At 52.1% G+C, this 15,937-nt stretch overlaps 2 protein-coding genes across 4 annotated transcripts; both read left to right on the top strand.

The window, feature by feature from the left end:
• The first annotated feature begins 15 nt into the window (after positions 1-15).
• Positions 16-1,681, top strand: TRAPPC1 (trafficking protein particle complex 1). The gene is made up of 5 exons (XM_023193270.2): positions 16-155; positions 253-351; positions 467-537; positions 884-1,022; positions 1,299-1,681. Exons 2-5 carry the CDS (start codon positions 253-255, stop codon positions 1,425-1,427), a joined length of 438 nt encoding a protein of 145 aa, XP_023049038.1. The 5' UTR covers positions 16-155; the 3' UTR covers positions 1,428-1,681.
• Positions 1,682-10,811, top strand: KCNAB3 (potassium voltage-gated channel subfamily A regulatory beta subunit 3). 3 transcript variants are annotated; one of them, XM_023193267.2, is made up of 14 exons: positions 1,682-2,838; positions 4,221-4,264; positions 4,353-4,390; positions 4,624-4,703; positions 6,282-6,326; positions 6,409-6,453; positions 6,658-6,701; positions 7,517-7,603; positions 8,199-8,284; positions 8,434-8,554; positions 8,637-8,731; positions 8,862-8,982; positions 9,149-9,237; positions 9,515-10,811. In XM_023193267.2, exons 1-14 carry the CDS (start codon positions 2,102-2,104, stop codon positions 9,590-9,592), a joined length of 1,710 nt encoding a protein of 569 aa, XP_023049035.2. In that variant the 5' UTR covers positions 1,682-2,101; the 3' UTR covers positions 9,593-10,811. The 3 variants fall into 3 exon arrangements, with proteins under 3 accessions (XP_023049035.2, XP_023049036.2, XP_023049037.1); XM_023193269.1 differs by having other exon boundaries at positions 2,699-3,180; XM_023193268.2 differs by lacking the exon at positions 7,517-7,603.
• The last annotated feature ends 5,126 nt before the right edge of the window (positions 10,812-15,937 follow it).

Genomic DNA, 15,937 nt, shown 5'->3' with positions numbered 1-15,937 from the left:
GTGGCCACAGACTGGCTAAGGGAGGGAGGCGGAGTCTGACGAGCGGCTTTGGAGTGGAGTTAATACCCCGCCGCCGCTGGGTGAGAACCCCCCCCAAGGGGCGGAGCTCCGTGGAAACCGGAAGTAACTCCTGACAGGCACTCGGAGCAGTTCCGGTGAGTCCGGGGGTGGTTGGAAGGCTGTGGGTCCGGGAACCCGAGCCCACGGAGTGGGGGCGGTTTCGAAGCGAGGCTCACATTCCCTGCCCTGTAGATGACTGTCCACAACCTGTACCTGTTTGACCGGAATGGAGTGTGTCTGCACTACAGCGAATGGCACCGCAAGAAGCAAGCAGGGATTCCCAAGGTGGAGGTGACGAGAGGGCCCCGGTGCAGCCCAGCCCCTCCTCTCCAAACCCCAGCTCATTCCCACCCCCCACCCCGTCTCCCCCATCAACCGAGAGCTAACTCTGCCCCTCTCCCTCCAGGAGTATAAGCTGATGTACGGGATGCTCTTCTCTATCCGCTCGTTTGTCAGCAAGATGTCCCCGCTAGACATGTACGCCGAGTCAGAAAAGATGTTGGGAGGAGGGCTAGCCTTGGGAATTTGGGGATGAGGGAGACTTTCTGAAGTGGAAGGAGCATTGGCCTCCAGAGGGTACTTAGAGAGGCTGAGTCCGGAGCGAGAGTGCTGGAGCTGGCAGGAGTGGTGGTGGGGAGGGTCTGAAAGTAGAGAGGTTGGTGGAGGCTACATTGAGGGGTGAGGATGGGTGATGTATTTACTCAACCAGGCTTCTACAAACGATATGTTTAGCTGAAGTGGGAGTCGACCTCTGAGGGGATCAAAAGTATCTCTTTGGGAGAGATTCTGCTCCCATTCTTTAACACCCTCCTCATCTCTGCAGGAAGGATGGCTTCCTGGCCTTCCAAACTAGCCGTTACAAACTCCATTACTACGAAACGCCCACTGGGATCAAAGTTGTCATGAATACTGACTTGGGCGTGGGACCCATCCGAGATGTGCTGCATCACATCTACAGTGCGGTCAGTGCCAGCCCCAGGGACCCATCCCCCAGAGCTCATCAGAACCCCAAGACTCCCTCATCTTCCCTGCCCTAATCCTACTATATGTTTGCTGAACTCAAGAGTTTTCTCAGGGGCCCTTAGGTTCTTAACTCCCACCACCACTTTCTCCTCAGAGAGGGCTTGCCTTCCAGCCCTTCTTCCTTGTGCATTCACACAGCCCTGAGGTTATACAAGGTTTGGGGCTAAAAACCAGAAGTATCCAAAGCCTGGCTCTAACATCTTCCCTTTCCATAGCTGTATGTGGAGCTGGTGGTGAAGAATCCCCTGTGCCCGCTGGGTCAAACTGTGCAAAGTGAGCTTTTCCGCTCCCGACTGGACTCCTATGTTCGCTCTCTGCCCTTCTTCTCCGCCCGGGCTGGCTGAAGCAACCTTCCTCATGTCTCAGGAGAATTCATGTCTGCCTGGGGCCCTTCCGAACCTGTGCCACTGAAGGGCCCCCAGTGTAAGCCCCCGCACCCCCAGCCCCCACCCAGAGCAACAGCGTAAAGGCCTGCCCTGATGCTCTCCTCCTACCAGAATGAAGCCCACAGAGTCCCTCCACCTCCACACCAGGCCCTCTCTCCAGTTTTATCCCCGACCTGATGCGAGAAGCACAGAATAAACTTTTTGCCACTCTCTGCGGCCTGAGCGTATTGGTTTGAGGGCCCTCTCAGTCCTGCCCCATGCATGAAGGTGGAAAGTAGGGCAGCCACACATCCTTGAGGGCTACGAAGTGGCTTTGCGGATGGGCTTCTCAACCGTGGGAATATTGATGCTTTGGGCTGGATAATTCTTCATTGTGGGGACCGTCCTGTGCTTTGTAGGATTTTAGCAGCATCCCTGGCTACCACTCACTAGATGCTGATAGCACAGGCATGAAATCAAAAATATATCCAAACCTTGCCAAAAGTCCCCTGGGAGACACAGTCGCTCCCGATTGAGAACCACTGGGCTTGGGGAAGCCTGATAGCCCTTGGGTCCCAGATGGTGCAGAAGCCACCCTCCCGGATTCCGCTCAGAAAATATTCAAGAAGCAGAGCCTTAGGCAGGCGGGGCTTATGCAGATGGACGGCAGGTTTGGCTGCAAGGCGGGCGGCTCTATGCAGATGAGGAGGCGGTGCTTGCATGCTGATGAGCTGGGCCCGCTGCCGACGCGGCTGGGAGGCCAGCGGGTCCCGCAGCCGTTCGCGCTGAAGTGGCATCTTTCTCCCGCCCCACTTCCCCCTGGGTCCTTATCCTCCGAGACCTTTACCTCATCCTCGACCTTTACCCTCATCCATTTCCCCCTCCTACTCCTTGCACCTGTGTCCCCCGTAACTGAATACCTCCACTCCTGGCGCCCCCCGCGTTTCTTCCCTCCCGCCGCAAACCTCGCGACCTCCAGCAGCCCTCCCCCGCGGGCCGATCCTGCCTGGCGGCTCCCGCCGCAGCCTCCTCAGCCTTCCCTCTCTGCCGGGGCTCACCCCACTACGCCCCCGGTCGTCCGCCCTCGGGCTTCCCTACTCCCCGCTCCCGTCCCCTCGGAGCCCCCTCCCCCGCCCCGGTCAGCCGGCATGCAGGTGTCAATCGCGTGTACCGAGCAGAACCTTCGCAGCCGGAGCAGTGAGGACCGTCTGTGTGGACCCCGGCCGGGCCCCGGGGGCGGTAATGGCGGGACGACCGGCGCGGGGCACGGGAATCCTCCGGGGGGTGGAGGGTCTGGCCCCAAGGCCCGAGCTGCACTGGTTCCCCGACCCCCAGCGCCCGCTGGGGCCCTCCGAGAGAGCACCGGCCGAGGCACTGGCATGAAATACAGGTATGGGGGTGGCCGGGCAGCCCACCCCTTCCGCTTTCCTTTCGGGACCCCTGAAGTTTCTTGAGATGGCCGCCAAGACCCCTTCAAACTTCTCTAAGTAGGTCCCCCTTCTTTCCATCTCTTCTTCCCGTCTCTGGCTCTCCCTCACTTTGTCCCTCACTTGGTCTCTCTGTTGATACCCCTGACTACCAGAGAATCAAGTTTACCAAGGTTGACTGGGTCCTGTCAGACCCAGGGGATGCCCCTGAGCTTCCCTCCTTACCCCTGGGAAGGTCAGGGATGCACGGATCTCCATGCTACAGGGATCTCCAGGCTGTGCCCCCTCCGGTGGAGTGTCCTTGGGTCCGTGTCCTGGGGAGTGGAGGGAGGGAATCGGCTTCTCACTCTGGCCTGCTCCCTTCTCACTCTGTGCCTGACCCAGATACTGTCCCCGCCTGCCCCAAAGGCTAGGTCTCCTGCGACCTTTCTTGGGCGCAAGGGGAGGAGGGCCTGTGGGAAGGATGGACCACATTTTTCATCTCCATGCTGAGGGACAGGGTCTGGGTAGACTGAAATGTAACTGACTTTATCTCGGAGGACTGCCAGACCAGAGGCTCAGAACTTGAAGTGGGGGGTAGGGGAGGGGCTCCTGCTTGGGAGTGAGCTGAGGTCACTGATCTGACCTGCTTTGTCGCCTGAAGAGTCTGATCCCCTCTATATGGTGGCCCTGATTGGAAAGCTGAGCTGACACCTGGGTTGGGGGCTCTGGGAGGATGGGGAGCTCACTGGTTCAGAGACAGTCTTCACAAGCCAATAGGAACAGAGGGAGTGGAGAGGGAGAACCACGCTTTTCTGTCTTACTGTCCCCACTCCCCCCAGGTCCTCAATCTGCCTTTCCTCCAGGCCCATCTGCCTAGCCTAGCCAGGGACCCCTGCCTATCTGAATGCCCGAACTTGACTCAGTTTACCTCTTCCAACCTGGCATCTGCCATTTGGCACAGCACTCTGCCTGAGGGCCTGGTCTCACAAACTCGCCACAATCAAACACCACAATCAAACAGAATTCCTCCCAGCCCCGCACTGCACACATCCCAGAGATGACTCAAACACAGACAAGAAGGACAAGGCTGACAGCACATCTTCGATGTGATAAGAGAGAATGGAGACTCTGGACAGTGGCTCCACAGGAACAGTCACTTATGGTTCACTTGTCCTTTTGACAAAATTCCTAGGACCTCTGCTCTGGAGATAGCACTTGCCCAATCCTATAGGCCCACTGGGTCTAGGTTATTTGGACTGAGACACTTGAGGGCTTCTCAGTCTGGAAGGAGAGGAGCTGGGGGCTGATAATCTAGGTCCATAATGGAGGCTCCACCCCTTCCCACTGCTTCTGTATCTTGCAGGAACTTGGGGAAGTCTGGTCTTCGGGTATCCTGTCTTGGCCTAGGTGAGTTAGAATAGGGATTAAGGAAAGGGGGGCATTCTTTCATGGTCTGCCCCCTGCAGTTCTCATGTGCCTGGCTTCTCTCTTTCAGGTACCTGGGTCACATTTGGTTCTCAGATCTCAGATGAGGTATAAGTTATGGGATGTAGAATCAGGGTGGTGGGGGTGAGGGAAACTGAAAAAAGAGAAATTAACCTAGATACGGGTTTGGACAATAAGCACAGGGAATGAGGGATCCGAGGCTGGAGGATGGGGAGAGGGGAGAGACTAGAGAACCCAGGGCTGAGATGTGATGGGTTAGAGTGCAGTGAGGGAGGTAACTGAGGAGCAGTAGTTGATCTTCACCTCTTTCACCTCCCTAGACAGCGGAGGATGTGCTGACCATAGCCTATGAGCATGGGGTAAACCTGTTTGACACCGCCGAAGTCTACGCAGCAGGAAAGTAAGGACTGGGGTGAAAGAGCTAAGCTCCATTTGGAAGGCTGAGAGGACCCCAGGGATTATCTTCTCGTTTTCCCTCTAAAGAACCCTGGGACTTCTGAGAACGTGAAGTTCCAACCCTTTGGTGGAAGGACCCTAAAACATTGTAGGAGTTACAGTCACAACATCAGTCCCGCTCTGGCTTAGAAGTTTTTTTTTTTTTTTTTGAGACGGAATCTCCCTCTGTCGCCCGGGCTGGAGTGCAGTGGCCAGATCTCAGCTCACTGCAAACGCCATTCTCCTGCCTCAGCCTCCCGAGTAGCTGGGACTACAGGTGCCCGCCACCTCGCCCGGCTAGTTTTTTGTATTTTTTTTTTTTTTTTTTTTTTTTTTTTAGTAGAGGCCGGGGTTTCCCCTGTTTGCCAGGATGGTCTCAATCTCCTGACCTCGTGATCCGCCCTCCTCGGCCTCCCAAAGTGCTGGGATTACAGGCTTGAGCCACCGTGCCCGGCCCTGGCTTAGAAGTTAATGGGCATACTGTGCAGTTACATTAAATAAAGCCAACAAATATATCTGAGGCCTTAGTTATGTGCAACTACATGAGGATTACAAAGATGAATTTTCAAACACATCATGCCGTATCACACACTGATAGCTTCACACTAGGAGCAGAGAAAACCTAGGATGACCTACCCTGCCTCTTCCCCATCTAGCAAACACTTCTGCTCATCTTCAACACTTGACCCAAGTGTCCGCTCCTTCAAGAAGTCTTTGCCCAACTCCCCAGAACTGGTCACCCCCCTCACCTACCATGAGCTCCTAAAGCACTGTGGACTGCCTTCTGACACACAATTCATGGTTTATGCAGCTATATTAGCTGCTCATGTCAGAGGCCTCCTTCCATGAAACTTGTCTTGCTCTTCTCCAAGTACCCACACAGCCTAGCACAGAGCAGGTGCTGCTTCTGGGAAGAATCAACATGTCTCCAAAAGTGCACACAGTCTAAGTAGTTAAAGAAACAAAAATGGGCAATAGGAAGGATTAAACAACGGCAAAACATTTCAGTAACAGTCCACCATGACAACTTAAGACTTGTCACAGTGAGCTCATAATTTTTTGCTAAATTATGTAGCCAATTCTATGGAAGCTGACAAGAAGGCTGGACCATAGACTGTGGCACTCAGAGAACACATTATGGATGAGGCAGAATTTGAGCTGAGCTTTGGAGGACGGGTGGGATTTTGCAGAGGCTCAAAGAAGGGGGAGGGCAACCCAGATAGCTGAGGCTAGACAAGGCAGCGTCCTTCCTGGCTCCACCATAGTTGGCCCCTTTCCCCTTATCCTATTCTATCTTTTTGGCACCCACAGCAGGGCTTGGTACATAGTTAATGCACAACAGATATTTGTTGAATACGTGATGAAAACTATACAACTACACCCCTAGTTCCGGGAGTCCTCTTATTTTGTCCAGGATGGGGCTATGAGCTGAAATGGACTCCTGGTTTATATCCTACTTTGCTAGAGAGGAGAAGGTGGGGAGGAGAGGAAGGAATTGATCGGCCTGGGAGGGATCAGTGGCTCTGCCTTATGTTTCTTTTAGGGCTGAAAGAACCCTAGGCAACATCCTCAAGAGCAAAGGTTGGAGGTGAGACTGTTTTGGGGGTTGCTGGGGATGTGATCACCCAAAAATCCTTTTCTTGCTGGTTCTCCCATTTCTATTCTTCCAGGAGATCAAGCTATGTCATCACTACCAAGATTTTTTGGGGAGGACAGTAAGTGACCGCCCCACTGCGATTGTGGAGAAGGCCTACAAAGAATGTGTGAAGGTGTATGGGGTGGGGATGGGGACAGCTATCCTGCACCAGGTCTGCACCCTACCTGTGAAGACTCGTGCAATCCCATTTCCTTATGGCTCCAAGCCAGCCCTGGTCCCCTATCTTTGTCACGTCTCATCTTTGACTTACCTTTTCCTACAGGGCGGAAACCGAGCGAGGTTTAAGCCGAAAGCACATCATTGAGGGTGAGAGTTAGGGGATGGGAACCCAAAGTGAGGGGATATGGAAGCCAGAGGAGTAGGGAACATTCTCTGAACTTCTGGAGGCTTTGAATAGGGATTTAGGTGGCCATGGCAAGGGGGCAAGGTTTGAATTCTTTTATTTATTTATTTTTTTTGAGATGGAGTTTCGCTTTTGTTGTCCAGGCTGGAGTGTAATGGCGCGATCTCGGCTCACTGCAACCTCCTCCTCCCGGGATCAAGGGATTCTCCTGCCTCAGCAAGTAGCTGGGATTACAGGCATGCGCCACTACACCTGGCTAATTTTTTGTATTTTTAGTAGAAACAGGGTTTCACCACGTTAGCCAGGCTGGTCTCGAACTCCTGACCTCAGGTGATCTGCCCACCTTGGCCTCCCAAAGTGCTGGGATTACAGGCGTGAGCCACCGTGCCTGGTGGCCTGAATTCTTTTTTTTTTTTTTTTTTTTTTGAGACGGAGTCTGTCGCCCAGGCTGCAGTGCAGTGGCGCGATCTCGGCTCACTGCAAGCTCCGCCTCCCGGGTTCACGCCATTCTCCTGCCTCAGCCTCCCAAGTAGGTGGGACTACAGGCGCCCACCACCTCGCCTGGCTAGTTTTTTTTTTTTGTATTTTTTTTAGTAGAGACGGGGTTTCACCGTGTTAGCCAGGATGGTCTCGATCTCCTGACCTCGTGATCCGTCCGTCTCGGCCTCCCAAAGTGCTGGGATTATAGGCTTGAGCCACTGTGCCCAGCCAAGGTGGCCTGAATTCTTAGTACACTGAAGCCGAGATGCTTATCTTCTTCTCCCTACCCCACCTCCAGGCTTGCGAGGATCCCTGGAACGCCTCCAGCTGGGATATGTGGACATTGTCTTTGCCAATCGCTCAGACCCCAGCTGTCCTATGGAGGGTAAAAGCAGCACCCCCAACCCTTACAGTCCTTCAAAACTGAGCACTTCCTTGCTGGGTACGGTGGCTTATTCCTGTAATCCCAGGACGTTGGGAGGCCAAGGCAGGAGGATCACTTGGGACCTGGAGTTCGAGAATAGCCTGGGCAACATAGCAAGACCCCGTCTGTACAAAAAATGTTTTAAAATTAGCGGGCTGTGGCTGTGTGTGCCTTATACTCCCAGCTATTCAGGAGGCTGAGGAAGGAGGATCATTCAAGCCCAGGAGTTTGAGGCCACAGTGAGCTATGATTGCACCACTGCACTACATCTTGAGTGACAGAGCAAGACCCTGCCTCAAAAAATCTAAAATACAAAAACTGAGCACTTCCTCAAACCCTCAGCAGGAAGCCAGCCCCTGCTCACAAGGCCTCCCAAACTCCACAGGGGAGGCTGAGACTCCAGGATGGGGACAGAAAGGGAGGCAAACAATAGACACTAACTTTCATGACCCCATAGAGATGCCGGGGCCTTGGTGGGGCAGGTGGAGGTCTGCAAATCTGGAGTCTTAGAGTCCAAGAGTCTGACAGTAAGGCTTTCCCTCTCCTGTGTGCCTAGAGATTGTGCGAGCCATGACCTATGTCATTAACCAGGGCCTGGCCCTATACTGGGGAACGTCCCGATGGGGGGCTGCAGAAATCATGGTGAGTGTGTGACCCCACTTTGCCCCGGTCCCACAAGTGGTTCCCACTTTTCACGTGGTTACTGCAAAGCCCACTGCACTGGGGCAGAAGGCAGAGAAGAAAATGGAAGTAGTGCTCTGACCCCTATCTTTTCCCCAACCCCAACACAGGAGGCCTACTCCATGGCCAGACAGTTCAATCTGATTCCTCCAGTGTGTGAACAAGCGGAGCACCATCTGTTTCAGAGGGAGAAGGTGGAGACGCAGCTGCCAGAGCTCTACCACAAGATTGGTTTGCAGCCCTCATCCCTGCCTTTACCTTAGCCTCGTCCATGGCTAGGTCCTTTTCCTGACACCCAGTGTTCTTCCCTTAGGAGTTGGATCAGTCACTTGGTACCCTCTACCCTGTGGTCTCATTACTAGCAAGTATGATGGGCGAGTCCCAGATACCTGCAGGGCCTCCATCAAGGTGAGATCTGGGGACTCCAGATGGCAGGACTGGGCTATGTGAGCTGCTCTGGGGGGAGTTACAGGGGGCTGCTGTGTGGGTGTGGTGGTGGTGATGGCGGGCTCTTCTGCTGATTCTCCTTGGCCTCCAGGGCTACCAGTGGCTCAAGGACAAAGTGCAGAGTGAAGATGGCAAGAAGCAACAAGCCAAAGTCATGGACCTTCTCCCCGTTGCTCACCAGCTGGGGTGCACTGTGGCCCAGCTTGCTATTGGTGAGACACTGCACCCTGCAGGGGCCCTGTGTCCTCCTGACATGCTCCCAAGCCCATCCTAAAGCTGGTTTGTCCCTAGGGAGAACCCTTGTCTTCAGAGACACTTCTGAAATCTATGTGGTCACTGTGCCCCATCAGTTCTCTTTTTTTTCTCCTCTGGCCCCAGCGTGGTGTCTCCGCAGTGAGGGTGTCAGCTCTGTCTTGCTGGGGGTGTCGAGTGCGGAGCAGTTGATAGAACACCTGGGCGCGCTACAGGTGAGCCGGGGGCTCTGAGGCAGAGCCTATCTGTCCCCTTCCCCAGGAGTCAAAGCCAGGCTCTCCACCCCAGGATGGCCCTATAAGGTCACCCACTACAAAGTCCTCACTTTGCAGGTGTGAGGTCCCAGGGCCTGAAAGCGAGGCAGTGGTACAGCTGCGGCTCTTGCCTTGCCACTTGATCCCACTTGTGGTGCTTCCCCGGCACTGGAACCCCATGCCCTTTCTCAGTGACCCAGCATGGGCTGCCGTTGCCCACCACCCCATTCTCCTCCAGGTGCTGAGCCAGCTGACCCCACAGACGGTGATGGAAATAGACGGGCTCCTGGGAAACAAGCCGCATTCCAAGAAGTAGCCTGTCGCGGGCGCAGGGACCCAATCCGGTGCCAGTGCACCCGCCCGAGACCCGCTTCCCGCAGCCGCCTCTCCCGCTCTGGATCCCTCCACGTAGCGGCCGGAGCCAGGGTAGCCCCGCCCACCAACGAGTCCCGGCTTCGAGTAGTGATACGCATGAACAAAGCCATATCCTTTTGCAGTGGGGTCGAGAGAGAAAGTAGTACGCCCGCCCCCTGCTGCGTCCTTCTAGGCCCTTTTGCAAATCCTGGGCATGAACTACTCGCCGTCGGCTCTCTGCCACTTGGTCTCGCCCCCTACTCTCCTCCCCTTATTCCCGAGGCCTAGAAAACAAAAACAAAAACCCAGCACGTACAAGAAACATGCAGAGTACCTCAAAAGCGGCCCGTGAAAGGTCATCAAACGGTAATAACCTAGTGAGTGAGTTGTGACGTCATCTGGAACACAGGAAATGGGGCTCTTAGAGTATTCGGTACGAAGGAAGCCAGGCTGGTCCTGGCGGGAAGTAAATGATAATCTTTGGGAAACCAGGACCCAGCCTCCCAGCTCAGAGGTGGAGGAGGGTAGTCAGGGTGGGGCCTACAGTGCCACAGCACTGACAAAGGTAGAGGGAAGTTTAATAGCACATCTACACTGCAGTCTGGTGAAGGTGGCCGGGGTGGCCCTTGGAAAACAGTTGGGCTGTTCTTTGCAGGAATTCGTGACAGCCTTTCTGTCACGGGCAGAGACAAGGGGCTGACATAAAAGGTCTGGGTATAGACTTTTGAGCCTTGAGCAGGGCCTCCTACCTGGCAGTGGAGAACTGCAGTCTTCCTCCTGGCAATAACCCTAAAGCAATAATGATGGCCCCTCCTCTGTAAGACTTCCCAGGGAACTGTAAATAAACCTCAGGTTGATCTCACAGTGTCTAAAGTTGCAGGGGCTTGGGAGGTTAGGGTCACAGTCTCACCTGTCTGGCCCTCTCACCCCCTAACATTAGAAAGCTCCCAGCATTAGCTTTCTCTCCATTGCTCATTCACCTTGGTGACCTAGGCATCAGACTCCTAGTCACTGTTCTCATTAAGGACCAAGACACCAGATATGCCAGGCCCTAGTTTTCTTCCTTCAGTTACCACATTCCTTAGAACCCAGAAATCTGGCTTCATAATTTTGTTCCTCCTCTTTCTATGAAAGACCTAGCTATCTGCCCTTATTTGTTTGTATTTAAAGTAATATTAGCCATACTTCTACCTTGTACTTCTCATTTCTCTCTCGCCGGATACCCACACATATGCCAAGGAACTTGTGGCTGAGTGGGAGATGCTGTTCTGAGGTTGAGGCTTTGTGATTTGATGGAGAGGTAAAGTGAAGAATGGTCTGAGGTTGAGGGAATACAGAGAGAAGGAAAGATGTTATCATTTTACTGGGACAGAACTGGGTGGAAAGTTACAACCTTAAAGATCACAAGGCAGAGGAGGATGAGCTCTGCGTTCCTTAAATACAACCTGCCCATCTCCCTTCTACCCATCCTCATCCTGCCTTGATCCAAAAGCTGGGCGAGCAGAGTAAAACCAATTTCCAAAAGAGAAAAGTCAGCAGCATGCCATTTACTGTATTAGCAGCCAACCGAGTCAACTAATTAATACTTACTTCCACCCCATCATCTCCCACTCATTTTGCAAGACTGTGGAGGAAACAAGTAAGTAAAATATATGACTAAACTATGATTAGTTATTCTGTAACAAACATACAAGAATTTATCAATCCCAAATAGGATTCTCCTTAAATAGTTATCCTAGAGGGTTATGCACTTATTTTAATGAACCCTGTCCCATTGCTCAAAATATTAAAAACAAGCAAACAAACACCACTCCTCTTAGAATTACCTTCAGAGATGGTTTGGAAACCCTTTGATTTTTTTTTTTTTTTTGAGACGGAGTCTCGCTCTGTCCCCCAGGCTGGAGTGCAGTGGCCGGATCTCAGCTCACTGCAAGCTCCGCCTCCTGGGTTCACGCCATTCTCCTGCCTCAGCCTCCCGGAGTAGCTGGGACTACAGGCGCCCGCTACCTCGCCCGGCTAGTTTTTGTATTTTTTAGTAGAGACGGGGTTTCACCGTGTTAGCCAGGATGGTCTCGATCTGCTGACCTCGTGATCTGCCCGTCTCGGCCTCCCAAAGTGCTGGGATTACAGGCTTGAGCCACCGCGCCCGGCATGGAAACCCTTTGATTTAAAAAAACAAAACAAAACAAAACAAAAACCTTCTTTTATTGTCACACCTCCTTTGTATATCGACATTTGCCATATTTATCACTCACCTCATTCATTAATTTAGCAAGTATTTGTCTATTGAGTCCTATTATGGTGTGGCACAGGGATACAAAGGTGAACAAAACCAGACTCAGAACCTTCATATATCTTGCTGAGGAGAGAGACAATCATAGAACCACTAAATAAATACAAACTTCCTGTCCAAAGTCCAGAGGAAAGCACATGGTGTTACCGAGTCTATAGTGGTTATTTGACGTGGTGAGGTTAACACCGAGAGCTAAAGGATGAATAGGTGTTAATAAGGGTTAAGCAAGAGGGTTAAGAGCATATGCTAAGGCCTGTGGCAGAAAAGAACATACAAACCAAAAGTACCCAAAGCCAGAGTGTCTAGAGAGGAACGGAACAGAAAGTGAGACATGGGTAATGGTTGGGCACAGTGGCTCATGCCTGTAATCCCAGTACTTTGGGAGGCTGAGGCTGGTGGATCACTTGAGGTCAGGAGTTTGAGACCAGCCTGGCCAACATGGGGAAAACCTGTCTCTACTAAAAATACAAAAAAAAAAAAAAAAAAAAAAGTTAGCCACCTGTAGTCCCAGCTACTTGGAAAGCTGAGGCAGGAGAATCGCTTGAACCCAGGAGGCAGAGGTTGCAGTGAGCTGAGATCATGCCACTGCACTCCAGCCTGGGTGACAGAGCAAGACTCAGGAAGGAAGGAAGAAAGGAAGGGAGGCAGGGAAGGAGGGAGGGAGGGAGGGTGGGAGGGTGGGAGAGAAGACAGGCAGGCATGGGTAAGTTCAGAACACACAGGGACTTACAGGGCACCTTACAACGTTATATTTATCTAGGCCAGCGCAGTGGCTCACACCTGTAATCCCAGCACTTTGGGAGGCTGAGGCAGATGGATCACTTGAGCCCAGGGGTTTGAGACCAGCCTGGGCAACATGGGGAGACCCCATCTCTACAAACATACAAGACTTAACTGGGCATGGTAGCTCGTACCTGTGTAGTCCCAGCCACTCGGAGCCTTAGGTGGGTAGGTGGCTTGCATCTGGGAGATTGAGGCTGTAGTGAGCCAAGATTATGCCACTATGCTCCAGCCTGATGGTCAGAGCAAGATCCTGTCTCAAAAAATATTATATTTATCATACTGGGAAAAAAACAGTAGGAAGCCCTCTATATCAGTTATCTATGATACACAACAAATCACTACCAACATTAATGGCCTGAGATAACTTTTTATTTATTTTATTTTATTTTATTTTGAGATGGAGTCTTTCTGTGTCACTCAGGCTGGAGTACAGTGGCGCGATCTTGGCTCACTGCAACCTCCACCTCCTGGGTTCAAGTGATCCTCCTGCCTCAGCCTCCTGAGTAACTGGGACTACAGGCGAGTGCCACCACGCCCAGCTGATTTTTTGTATTTTTAGTAGACAGGGTTTCACTATCTTGGCCAGGCTGGTCTTGAACTCCTAATCTGGTGATCCACCCGTCTCAGTCTCCCAAAGTGCTGGGATTACAGGCATGAGCCACCACGCCCGGCCACTATTTATTTATTTATTCAGAGATGGAGTCTTGCTCTGTTGCCAGACTGGAGTGCAGTGGCACGATCTTGGCTCACTGCAACCTCTGACTCCGTGGCTCAAGCAATTCTCCTGCCTTAGCCTCCCCAGTAGCTGGCATTACAGGCACGTGCCACCATGCCCAGCTAACTTTTGTATTTTAAGTAGAGACGGGGTTTCACCATGTTGTCCAGGAGGGTCTCGATTTCCTGATCTCATGATCTGCCCGCCTCAGCCTCCCAAAGTGCTGGGATTACAGGCATGAGCCACCGTGCCCAGCCACTTGTTATTTATTTTTAAGAGGCGGGGTCTCACTCTTGTCACCCAGGCTGGAGTGCACTGATATGATCACGGCTCAGTGCAGCTTCGAAGTCCTGAGGCTCAAGTGATTCTCCCACCTCAGCCTACTGAGTAGCTGGAATGATGTGCACCACTGTGCCTGGCTTTTTTCTTTTCTTTTCTTTTCTTGTAAAGACGGGGTCTCACCACGATGCTCAGGCTGATCTCAAACTCCCGAGCTCAAGTGATCCTTCCATCTTGGTCTCCCAAAGTGCTAGGATTACAAGTGTGAGCCACCACACAGGAGAAATAACTTTTAAAAACTGTTCTTTTTCACGATTCTGTGGGCTGGCTAGGAGTTCCTTTGCTGTTTTCACCTAGGTTCACTCATGTGGCTGCACTCAAACAGCAGGTCAGCTGAGCAGGAAAATGGAAAATGGCCTCACCAGCATGTCTGGCTGTTGGCTGGCGCTCCTCCGTGTGGCCTCTTCCTTACATGGTGGTCTCAGGGAGTGTTCCAAGGGGACAAAGGCAGAAGCTACAAGGCCTCTGAAGGACTAGGTTCCAGAACTCACACATCACTTCTGCCACACCTATTGGTCAAAGCTAGTTACAAGACCAGCCCAGATTCAAGGGATAGAGAAAGAGACCCCAATTCTTAATGTGAGAAGCACCAAAGTCACACTGCAAAGGAATTTGGGGCCACCATTAATCTACCACCACATTAAAAGTTTTTTTTTTTTTTTTTGAGACAGAGTCTCGCCCTGTTGCCCAGGCTGGAGTACACTGGTGCAATCTTGGCTCACCGCAACCTCCACCTCCTGGGTTCAAGCAATTCTCCTGCCTCAGCCTCCCAAGTAACTGGGACTACAGGTGCACGCCACCATGCCCGGGTAATTTTTTGGATTTTTAGTAAAGACTGGGTTTCACCATGTTGCTCAAGCTGGTCGTGAACTCCTAAGCCTAGGCAATCCGCTAGTCTCGGCCTCCCAAAGTGCTGGGATTAAAGGCGTGAGTCACTGCACTCGGCCCATCATATATTTATTAACCATAGATACCCCCCTCCCCCCCTTTTCTTTTTTTGGAGACCGAGTCTCACTCTGTTGCCCAGACTGGAGTGCAGTGGTGTGATCTCCGCTCACTGCAACCTCCACCTGCCGGGTTCAAGCAATTCTCATGCCTCAGCCTCCCGAATAGCTGGGACTACAGGTGTGAGCCACCACGCCCGTCTAATTTTTGTATTTTTAGTAGAGACGGGGTTTCACCATGTTGGCCAGGCTGGTCTTGAACTCCTGATCTCAAGCAATCCACTCGCCTTGGCCTCCCAAAATGCTGGGATTACAGGCAAGAGCCACCATGCCCGGCCCTACCAGTTCCTTTTTAAGACCAAAAAGTTTTGAATTGTGACAGCATCACTGTAATAAGTAGATAGCTTCTCCCATAATTACAGACAATACCATTCAAAAGTTCTGAAATGTTTGCTTAAAAACAATGGTATACCTCCTCAAAAGAGATTACCCTCTAGGTTTGAACAATTAAGGTTAAAAAACCAGCTCTGCATTGCCTGTGATAGCTGGTAAATGCCATGGGTGTGGAGAAGCCCATCTTGCACATATTGGTCAAGAGGGATGCGTGTTGAAAATGTTGGGTACTGGCCGGGCACGGTGGCTCACACCTGTAATCCCAGCACTTTGGGAGGCCGAGGCGGGCGGATCACCAGGTCAGGAGATCGAGACCATCTTGGCTAACACGGTGAAACCCCATCTCTCCTAAAAGTACAAAAAATTAGCTGGGCGTGGTGGCAGGCGCCTGTAGTCCCAGCTACTTGGGAGGTTGAGGCAGGAGAATGGCATGAATCCAGGAGGCGGAGCTTGCAGTGAGCGGAGATGGTGCCACTGCACTCCAGCCTGGGCGACAGAGCGAGGCTCTGTCTCAAAAAAAAAGAAAAAAAAAGAAAATGTTGGGTACTGAGAAATTAAGGTGAATTCAGTATAGGCTGGGGGCACAGGATAAGAATAGTAGCTAATATAGTACTTACCTGGTGTTTTACTGTGTAGTGGACACCGTTTGAAGCACCTTATACATATAACCTCGTTCAGTCCTCATTATCCACATTTTTTATAGGAAACCAAGGCCCACATAAATTTAGAAACTTGCTCAAAGTGTCACAACTAGTAAGAGGTGGAAGCTAGGATCTGAACTCAAGCCAGCTGGCTCTAGACTGTGTTATTACCCTCCACAACGGAACCTGGGCTGCAGGT

The sequence above is a fragment of the Piliocolobus tephrosceles genome, chromosome 16 (assembly GCF_002776525.5).
Source record: "Piliocolobus tephrosceles isolate RC106 chromosome 16, ASM277652v3, whole genome shotgun sequence".
NCBI lineage: Eukaryota > Metazoa > Chordata > Mammalia > Primates > Cercopithecidae > Piliocolobus > Piliocolobus tephrosceles.
The sequence above is the reverse complement of the archived record's forward strand: the minus strand, read 5'-3'. Positions and strand labels throughout refer to the sequence as shown.

What these genes read in the sequence shown, in the direction of transcription:
- KCNAB3 (XM_023193267.2), top strand. Translation starts at nt 2,102, where the DNA reads ATGCAGATGGACGGCAGGTTTGGCTGCAAGGCGGGCGGCTCTATGCAG. An exon ending in GAAGTCTACGCAGCAGGAAA is followed by an intron (nt 4,704 to 6,281) that starts GTAAGGACTGGG and finishes TGTTTCTTTTAG; the next exon opens with GGCTGAAAGAACCCTAGGCA. An exon ending in CCGAAAGCACATCATTGAGG is followed by an intron (nt 6,702 to 7,516) that starts GTGAGAGTTAGG and finishes CCCCACCTCCAG; the next exon opens with GCTTGCGAGGATCCCTGGAA.
- TRAPPC1 (XM_023193270.2), top strand. Translation starts at nt 253, where the DNA reads ATGACTGTCCACAACCTGTACCTGTTTGACCGGAATGGAGTGTGTCTG. An exon ending in CAGGGATTCCCAAGGTGGAG is followed by an intron (nt 352 to 466) that starts GTGACGAGAGGG and finishes CTCTCCCTCCAG; the next exon opens with GAGTATAAGCTGATGTACGG. An exon ending in TGCATCACATCTACAGTGCG is followed by an intron (nt 1,023 to 1,298) that starts GTCAGTGCCAGC and finishes CCCTTTCCATAG; the next exon opens with CTGTATGTGGAGCTGGTGGT.